General features: G+C 43.9%; 1 protein-coding gene across 1 annotated transcript; it reads right to left on the minus strand.

The window, feature by feature from the left end:
• Window positions 1-235: 235 nt before the first annotated feature.
• On the minus strand, window positions 236-5,093 carry dlc (deltaC). Its single transcript, XM_043259305.1, has 9 exons — window positions 4,814-5,093; window positions 4,487-4,720; window positions 4,299-4,356; window positions 3,931-4,188; window positions 3,194-3,555; window positions 2,888-3,104; window positions 1,895-2,588; window positions 1,681-1,795; window positions 236-1,568 (listed from the first exon to the last, which is right to left on the minus strand). Exons 1-9 carry the CDS (start codon window positions 4,862-4,864, stop codon window positions 1,563-1,565), a joined length of 1,995 nt encoding a protein of 664 aa, XP_043115240.1. The 5' UTR covers window positions 4,865-5,093; the 3' UTR covers window positions 236-1,562.
• Window positions 5,094-9,117: the final 4,024 nt, after the last annotated feature.

The raw sequence follows: 9,117 nt of genomic DNA on the forward strand, positions 1-9,117 counted from the left end.
AACAAAAGTACACAATAATTACTTAACAGTGGAGTAGTAAAGGGCGCACTGGAAAGCTTTCCTGTGAATTTTTCTAGATAATAATTTACTACAGCCGTCTGGATGGCGATCAAACATTAATTCGTATACCTGCATCACAAGTTCTATAGCTAGGCCTAGTTGTTTCAAATTAAAACCCATCCTAGTTTTATCTCAGCATTTTTATATGAAAGAAAACAAGTCATGACTCATGATATAAAGTAAATTATTTCAGGATTTATTGTATGAAAAAATATATATTTCTGGCCTTATGACAAACAACACAATACATAAACATATATACATTTATCTTTCATAAATACATATATACAATCCAATTAAATAGTAGGAATATCTCAAGATTTTGTACAATATTGCATTGTTAAATTAAGAAAGACGGTATAAAATATAAAAGTATCTATTTGGTTTAAATGGTTTAAAAAGAAACAAATGCCACATACAAAAAAAAAGGAAAGAAAAGAAATTCTACTATATTAAGAATCTTGATCTTGCATTTCTCTTTAAATAAAGACCCTAACGCAGAGGTTCACGAAAACCAGAAAATCTTGACAATGACGAAGCTATCAGTTTGAACCTCGAGCCTTGGGAATGTCGGAAATAGCTTAGCAGCAGTGAATGTTGACAGGATGAAAGCTGTACACAACAGCGTCCATCATGCACTGCCCGTTAAACAATTTGCACCCAAGTCAACCCAAACATTTTCTGTCAAAAAACATACTCCAGTAGAGTTCAAAAAAGTTTTTTTGTTTCAGTGTTTCTAAGGAGTACCTTTTCCGTTGAGCTATATAAGACATTGAAAGACGAGGCACTTAATTAAGATTGGGTTCGGTTCAAGTGAACATCACTGATAGTCAAATCCATTGTAGGCACTAAGTATAAATCACAGTCATATTTAACCGTAGATTCTGAAGACAGTTGTTCACATTGTTCACAGTCGAAACAGCTTTGCTTCGATATCTTTGATTGCTTTTCATCACAGCTCCGTTCATAAATAGCATTTCGAACCATATCCACAAAAATTAATAATAAAAATACTCCATGGTCACACTTCCGGATCCTTCAGTTGCACCTCCTCCACCCATAAGGCTGATTGATTGGGCTTCATGTGATTCATAGAGTGAGATGAACTTCAGGATGCCAGTTTGCTTCCTTTTCAAGGCTTCTGTGATTGCTTCTTCTCAGCTCTTCCAGAGAGTTCTGGGTCTTTATGTACATTTTAAATAGGATATATTTTTGGGTCATTTAAAAAAAAAAAAAAAAAAAAAAAAAAAAAAAGAAGGAAAAGAAAATAGTGCAAATAATGCAAGTTGTTCCTCAAGTCTTCAAGTCTCTTGCCTTGTCTTCGCAAAAACATTGTCCGTATAAAGAAGTAGTCCTTTTACTCAGCAGCATGAATAAATAAATAATAAATGCAGATATAATATATATACTCTCTTCGCTTCTTCCTTTTGTCTTTTTAAGACTGTAAACATTTTAGGGTCAGGCCCATTGGTGATTGAGGTGCTCCAGATTGACGAATACTGTTAAACCTGAGAAAGATCGGATAGGGAATGCGTTAGCGCGCTTTCTTTCAAAACATCACACTGAGATCATGATAAATAACAATGTAAGCACTTTAAAAGCATTTCCAAAGATGCTTACCTCAGTAGCAAATACACATTGTTCTATGTGTTCAGGAATGATGTACACAGGATGATACACTCCCTCTTTTGGATAGTTAAGCGGTGGGACCAGTAATGCAGATTCAGAGTTTTTCCTAAAAATGAAGAAAACTGTTAGTTTTGCACATTCGTGTCAAGCAAATGACAGAGCAGAAACAAACAGCGAACGAAAGCAAGACAAAACATGAACTTACATGTCTAGTTTGTTGTTTGTAGGTTTTTCGTCGATGCTCATATTGTAGTCCACCATCTTTTGCTTGTAATTCGATTTGTCACTGGAATGAGTGTCAATAGTGGTGGATCTGAGTGCCACGTCTTTATTGGACACCTTAAACGGACCACCGGGAATAAACAAGGCCTCCTTCTCTCTGCCTAAAGTTGAAGTCGGGGTCAAAGAAACGCGGTTGTTGACAGACTCCAAGTCGTTGCGCACGGTGGTGGCGGTCGGTTTGTGGCCTTGCCGCATCTGTCTCAGGACCACAATGGCGGCGCAGAACACTAGAGTAAGAGTGATGAGGCCTAGAGTGAACGAGACCACTAAGGCTGCTGGAATAGAAGGGCTGGCCACAGGAGGCTTGTCTTTGTATTCGCATCTTGCGCCCATGAAGCCTGGTGGACACTGGCAGACCGGTCCGGAGAAGTGGGTGTAGCAGGTCCCTCCATTCTCGCAAGGCATGAGACTGCAGGCGTTAGAGCGAACTGCGCAGTTTTTGCCTGAGAAACCAAGAGTGCACGTGCAGGTGTAGCCGTTGATGCCGTCCACGCAGGTGCCAGCATTCTGGCAAGGGTTGTTTGCACAGTCGTCGATGTTGGTTTCACACCGTAAGCCCGAGAAGCCAGGGCGGCATCTGCATGTCAGTCTGTTGCCTAAATCGAGACACTGGCCGCCTTTAAAAAAGGAAACACAAAGGGAACCATATTAAAACATTAGCCTACAACTGAGGGAACTTTAGGGAGTAAACCAGGTCCAGTAATCGTAACCCTCGGGAAGAGAAGTCTATTGCTTTATGACAGCTCTATCTCACCATTCATATCAGTGTAAGAGCCTCACTGGCGTCAGTTCTATCATGCATGAGTAGTACGTCACGCTCAAGGGATGCGTCTCAAAGCAAAAAAACTGAAAGGTTCAGCATTTCGCTGACGTTGGAATGTTTTGCATTTGAAAGATAAGTGGAAAATATGCTTACCATTAGCACAGGGGTTGCTGCTGCATCTGTCGATTTTCTTCTCGCAGTTGGAGCCCATGTAACCAGCAGGGCAGCTGCAGGAGTACGCACCGGTTCCCTTCTCCACGCAGGTGCCTCCGTTGAAGCAAGGTCTGTCGGCGCAGGTCATTTTGCTGACCTCGCAGTTCTTCCCGTAGAAGCCTTGAGGGCACGTGCAGGTGTAATCATTCACCAGATCCTGAGAAGAAAAAGCTAGAGCCATTAGCATTACCGTCCAAGCTCCACCAAGGCTAAGAATTGAGCCTAGCGCTGCGATCGGCCGCTTACGTTGCAACTGCCTCCGTTTTTGCACGGGTTGCTGTCACACTCGTTGGTTTCGATGTCGCAGGTTTTGCCGCTGAAGCCGGGCTTGCAGATGCAGGTGTAGCTGCCCTGACCGGTGTTGGTGCAGGTGGCGTCGTTCTTGCAGGGCTTGTGGTTGGTGCAGAAGTTCAGATCCTCGTTGCAGAACAGGCCTCCCCAGCCTTCCTTGCAAGCGCACTGAAAGGGCTGGTTGCAGATGCCATGCAGGCACCCAGGGTATCGCTGGCACTCGTCGCAGAGGGGGCCCTGCCACCCGAGGCGGCACTTGCACTCACCGGGGGCCTCACAATAACCGTGCTCCTCGCTACAGCCAGACGAGCAGATGGCTGTTTAAAAAGGAGAGGGAGAGAAAGGGGGACATTAGAATGACTGGGCATCATAAAACAACCCCCCCTGGAGGCTCAGGCACATCAAGTATTTGTTAAGTACTAAACTAAGCAGCTGGGACGCACACAAAAGAAACACATGCCGTCTTTTTCACGGAAGGCAGGGCGTATTAGGTTTCAGCGCGTGTCCTTGTTAAATCATGCTCTTTGCTTCCATTGTTACAGCGAACAAAAGCAACTTGGACGTTTTATGTGGCGGCAAGAAGCCGTTGAACTTGCCCGCGTTTCTGTACGTGCCATTTATTTCGTTTTCCATGCAAATGTGCGTTCATCTACGCGCGAATCAGGTAGGCTACAACACTCAGCGACACTTACGTTCCGCGCAATAGTCGCCTTTCCATCCAGACAGGCATATCCTGTTGCCAGCGGCGTCACAGTTGAAGTGGCCGAACGGATCGTCCCGTGGGCGGCAGAAATCCGAGCATTCCTCGCCATGGTAGAATTCATCGCACACAACGCGATAAGAAAAGCCCAGTTGGCTTTGCTCTCCGCGATGCACGTCCTGGGACCAGTCCTCGCCTATGCCGAGTCTTCTTTTGGTGGCCAAGCGGCTGATCATGTTGTTGGTGTTTTCTGAAAGAAATAAAACAAACGAGGCGTTAACTCAACCATCCGGGGAGGACAGACGCGCGGTGCGTTAATCATTTAAAACTACGCAGGTGAGGCAGAAGTTAAGCGCGTACCTGTTGACTGGTCAGAGGACTCTGCGTTCCAGGCTTCTATTATCAACGAGACGATTCCCTGTAAAGCCAGAACACTCTGTTTAATATCACTTACATGCATTAGACGCGCGAGGACGTGTAGGCTGCATAAACAGGCTACGAGCTCATAATGAATAGTAGGCTATGGCTTTTTAAGCTAGCCTACTCACCGGCCACTTGAAATTAAAAGGCACGCGGATATGCGCACTGCTGGAGATGGAGTCTGCGCTGAATATTCCTGTCATTCCAGTGCCGTAAGTGCACGGCGGCTCCGGTAATATGATGTCTTGCGAGTGCTTCAGGCAAACACGGAAAAAGATCTGGCAGTCGCTGGACCGTTTACACACACTGTTTGCGCTCGTAAAAGAGTGCACTTTCAACTCAAACACACCGGATGATTCCGCCTATGGGATTAAAAAAACAGGACTCGCATTAGCACGCCGCGAAAGCACTTGTCAAAAGAGAGGCTCGCGTTCGAATAAGTGGGAAATACTCACCAGATGCGCTGATAGCAAAATTAAAAAGCAGGTTAATAAAACACGAGCCATTCTGGATCTTCTTGTCTGCTACTGAGCGATAGCAGACCGAGAGAGTAGTCCGATATGAATGTTTGTGGCGGTATCCACGATTTAAGGGGGAAAAAAAGTTGTTAAGAATATCGGAATTAAAAGCAAAACGACTTAGTTGTTTGGAGATAAAAAAAAACTTAATGTCTATGCTGGAGCGCACAAAGGGAAGAGAAACAGATTTGGACCCGTCAGTTAGTTTCATGGAGAGCGGACCGCGTCGTGCTTTTAAATAGAGCCTGGGAGGGGCGTGGCCTGTGGGCAGTCCGTAAACAGGCTTTGGTCGATTTACTTAATGATCCCATAAACATCACGACGCTTAAAATTCATTTTAGTCAAATATATCAGAAAACAGCGTAAACTGTGCACAGCACGGGCATTCGGAAGCTCCGCAAAAGTTGCCTAATGTTGACAACAACCTGACATGAGTTAAATATTAACGCTGTTATCATATTATACAACATTTACTAAGTGAATTCAAAAGGCAAATCGCAGTTTGTTGGACATTGCTCGGTGTCGTGTTCTTGAACGTTTCAGGAATAGCCTACATTCTGAACTTTTCTTCTGAACAGGCTAGCCTGTATCTCAGGCGTAATTAACATTTGCCTGTATCGCCATAGGCTACATTTACACGCGCGCGCGTCAATTTGTACTAAAAACTAATTTGTAGTAAAAAATAAATAAATAAATACGGGCACTTTGTGTTTTCTACGATGTCACGTGCCGCGCAATTTTTTGAAAAAAAAAAAAAAAAAAAAAAAAAAAAAAAAAGTTTGTTTTCGCCGCCGGTCTCAGAAAGGGGGTGATCTTGGGTGGAGGGGGTTCGCGCATCCCCTTTAATTCAGCACTAAAATCTTTAATTGTTCTGACGCGTGTGAGTCGTTAAACCGGCAAGCGCTTTATTGTGCCCTGGAAAGATCCGGAGGGCTCTTTTGTTATCTTGGTTTTGGATTGTGGGTCTTTGGTAAAGAGGCTGAAATGGTGGGGGGTTGCGCAGGGCATTTAAGATCGTAGATAATTGCTTTGGAGTAAGAGAGTGTGTATGTGTGTGTGTGTGTGTGTGTGTGTGTGTGTGTACGTGTAATAGGAGGGGGCTCTCGCTACAGCTGTATGATAATCCTTGCACCTGCGCACTGTGTTTGCGCTTCGCTTTCTTGATACGTACACACACAAGTCACCTTAAAATACGCATAATAGAATGCTTTCTGATTTATTATAATTTTTCGTTATCGACCCTAAGGTTTATTAGTCGAGCGCGCCGAACTGGAGCGCAGAGCAGCACTTGTTGAAGTATCACGCGAGCGGAAAACTCAACATCAAGAGTAGGTAGCAGGTATTCCGCTTGCGCGTTGATTTGGGAGAGCTTCTGTCGCGATACACCGGGCCATGTAAGGGTAAACAGAGGAGACACGCGCGAACAATGCGCGGCGTTCCAAACTGTTGCTCGTGCTTTAGTGGTTTTCTATTGTGATTCTAATGAGAGCAGCGCGTGCCTCCGCTGGCCCCATCTTTACCCCAGGCACGCTTTGCCCACTGGACGGCACCATATGATTAGGGGGGGTTGAGAAGGGCTGCTATTGTTAATTTATTGTCGGACAATTATTAAGACAGTCTGGTTTCTTGGCTTCTGATGAACACAGGGATGAATAAACGAGAGTTATTATCTGTGTAAACAAGCAAACCGTCCCAGCAAACAGGCTAAACAAATCACGGCGTTTGGTTGAACGGCGCGCGCATACAGCGGTTGTGTGGTTTAATGCAACATGTTGGCTAATGTGCAATTTGTTAATATGCCCACTTATTTGAGTGCTATTTGCATATTTGAAGTTGGAAACAGATAGCTTCTGTTTAAATAGGTTTTGTAAATCACGTTTTTTTATTATCGTGTAAGCATGCTTTGTTGGGTTACTTAGCTGTATTTTTTTTTAGTTATTAATATTTAATCAAAACAACCCAACTTCAGTTCAGATATCAGCAGGATGAAAACACGATTTAAGAGTTATCTGTTTTTGTAGGCTAAATTAATTCGTTTGAAAACTAAACGAACTGTATCGAAAACACAGGTGCGAGGGGAAAAGGCTTTTCAGCAGTAAATGCCAGCTAAATAATAAAATGTAGCTAAACTGAAAAATATAACTACAAAGAGTTCAATGAATGAACGAATAAATAAGTGGGTGGCATTTCATGTACTATGTTCCTCATAAATTCTAAATAGTTTTAAACAAAAAAAAAATATTTTTGCATTTCTGATAAATGTAAATTAAGCTAATTTAAAGAAGAATATGAGCATATTACAATGTTATAGCTAGCTACCTAATGTTTATGCAGCTTAACGTTTTATGTAAACAATGTAAATGTTTGTTTATCGCTGGAAAGGCTATTTTTGTTTAACTACAAGTCATCTACGGCCTTATAATGCGGGGCATATGTATAAAAGTACTATAATTAGTTCTTTTTGACCTGTCTGTACCGTGAAGCGTGGCCTGGCCTGGCTCACACTGATGCTTCCTATATGGGGTACATGTTCAGCAAAATAGGTGTCGTGTGCTCATTATGTTCATTCGACAAAGAGAGTGATGAGGGGAAAGCGGGGAAAAGTCACAAAATCGATAGCCATCTGGCTCAGTCGAAGACACGCGCATGGCGCATCTCTGAGGTTTTCTGATATAGGTGCACGATAGATCAAACTTACACGGACCCCCTTTCCCACCAGGGGACATTAATAAAGCGTAATAAAGTCACCACGGTAAGGCTGGTTTTGCGGCTCACGAAATGAAGCGCTAGATGTTTTGATTCGCGCGCCATTGCTTAACACTTTCCCGTCCACGTGTCTCGCATCCAAACGGTGTAAGAGCCGTCGCTTCGGCTGGGATAAAGCGTGTCTGGGTGCTAGTGAGTTCTGGGGGGGAGGAGGAGGAGATATCGGCACATGGGGGCGAAATGACACATGGCGACGGTTATGGAGAGGTGTTAGCCGGTGGCAGAAGGCGCGTCCATAAATGTGAATTGGCGCTCCTCCGCCGAGGTGCGAAGCGCGACACGCGGTGCTGGACGCAGACCGGTTCCCAGGATCCCTGCACGTGCGCGGGGGACCCGAGGCGTCACTTCGTTCGCATGTCATTTGTTCACACCTTTGGGAAACAGTCTGGTGGGGTTCAGCCACGGCACCGGCGAATTCGTTTAGCAGGCCAGCGAAAACACATTGTGCAGATGTGCTAAAGTTGAGAGCGGGTTTTCCCATCATAAGTAGCGTTGGGAACCCAACACGCGTCCCAGCGCGCGCACTATCCACCCTATCTGCCCCTAAGTATTGAAAATATTAATATCACACATTAGTTAGGATGGATGGTATGTACACTGTGCGCAGGGTTAGATTTATTCGAGAAGGGCTCCGTTCACAACGCACGAACCGAATGATTTACAGTATTTGGTATTTTACAGTATTTACAGTATTGGATTGCCTACAGCCTACAGCACGAAACATCGTAGGTTCAGAACGCTCAGATTCGCGAACGAATAACGAGCGCGTTCTTTTTCCGTTAAATTTTCGTGCGATAGTCCGACTCACAAAGAATGATTCTTAAGAGTCGGTTCTTTTAAAAGAATTATAGACATACAGCGTGGCTTCCGACGAACCGGTTCTTTTTATTGAATCAAGAACACTTAAATCGGTCGGAGTTGTTACTTACTAAAAGGTGACCGTGTCCCAATCTAAATTATGTATTTAAGGCTCGGCAGGCTTTGTTGTTGGTTGTTGATATAACAACGTTTAGTTAAAAAAAATACTATTTATATCTGTACATTACTGAACGCCACCACATTTTTGTTGTAATGTTTTCTCAGTGGTTGGGAGCAGCTATTCAACTCCGTTAAACCACACCACGTTTTTTTTAGTGATACGAGAAAAATAAAATACAGAGGCCAGACAGAGGTTACAGTGAGGCACGTGTCCTCTGTCAAACGCAAAGGTGTGACTCTGACAAAAGTTTAACACCTCGCATTGTGTCTCAGCTGCGTCCTGAAGCGTGCTCCTGCACCGGCTCGGTCAGGGAGCTTATCTGCTTCATGTTGGCAGGGGTGTTACTTTATGCACAGAGATCAAGATAGCGGCTTGAAGTTAATTAAACAGATAAACTGATTTAGTTCTGGATTCTAATTCACTCGAGACAAACGGAGGAGCACTAACTGCCTAAATACATTTAAACGTTTTAGATGTCTTGACATGATGACTGAAT

This window comes from Puntigrus tetrazona, chromosome 15 (assembly GCF_018831695.1).
Source record: "Puntigrus tetrazona isolate hp1 chromosome 15, ASM1883169v1, whole genome shotgun sequence".
NCBI classification, from domain to species: domain Eukaryota; kingdom Metazoa; phylum Chordata; class Actinopteri; order Cypriniformes; family Cyprinidae; genus Puntigrus; species Puntigrus tetrazona.

What these genes read in the sequence shown, in the direction of transcription:
- dlc (XM_043259305.1), bottom strand. Translation starts at nt 4,864, where the DNA reads ATGGCTCGTGTTTTATTAACCTGCTTTTTAATTTTGCTATCAGCGCAT. An exon ending in AGGCGACTATTGCGCGGAAC is followed by an intron (nt 3,556 to 3,930) that starts GTAAGTGTCGCT and finishes CTTTTTAAACAG; the next exon opens with CCATCTGCTCGTCTGGCTGT. An exon ending in AAAACGGAGGCAGTTGCAAC is followed by an intron (nt 3,105 to 3,193) that starts GTAAGCGGCCGA and finishes TTTTCTTCTCAG; the next exon opens with GATCTGGTGAATGATTACAC.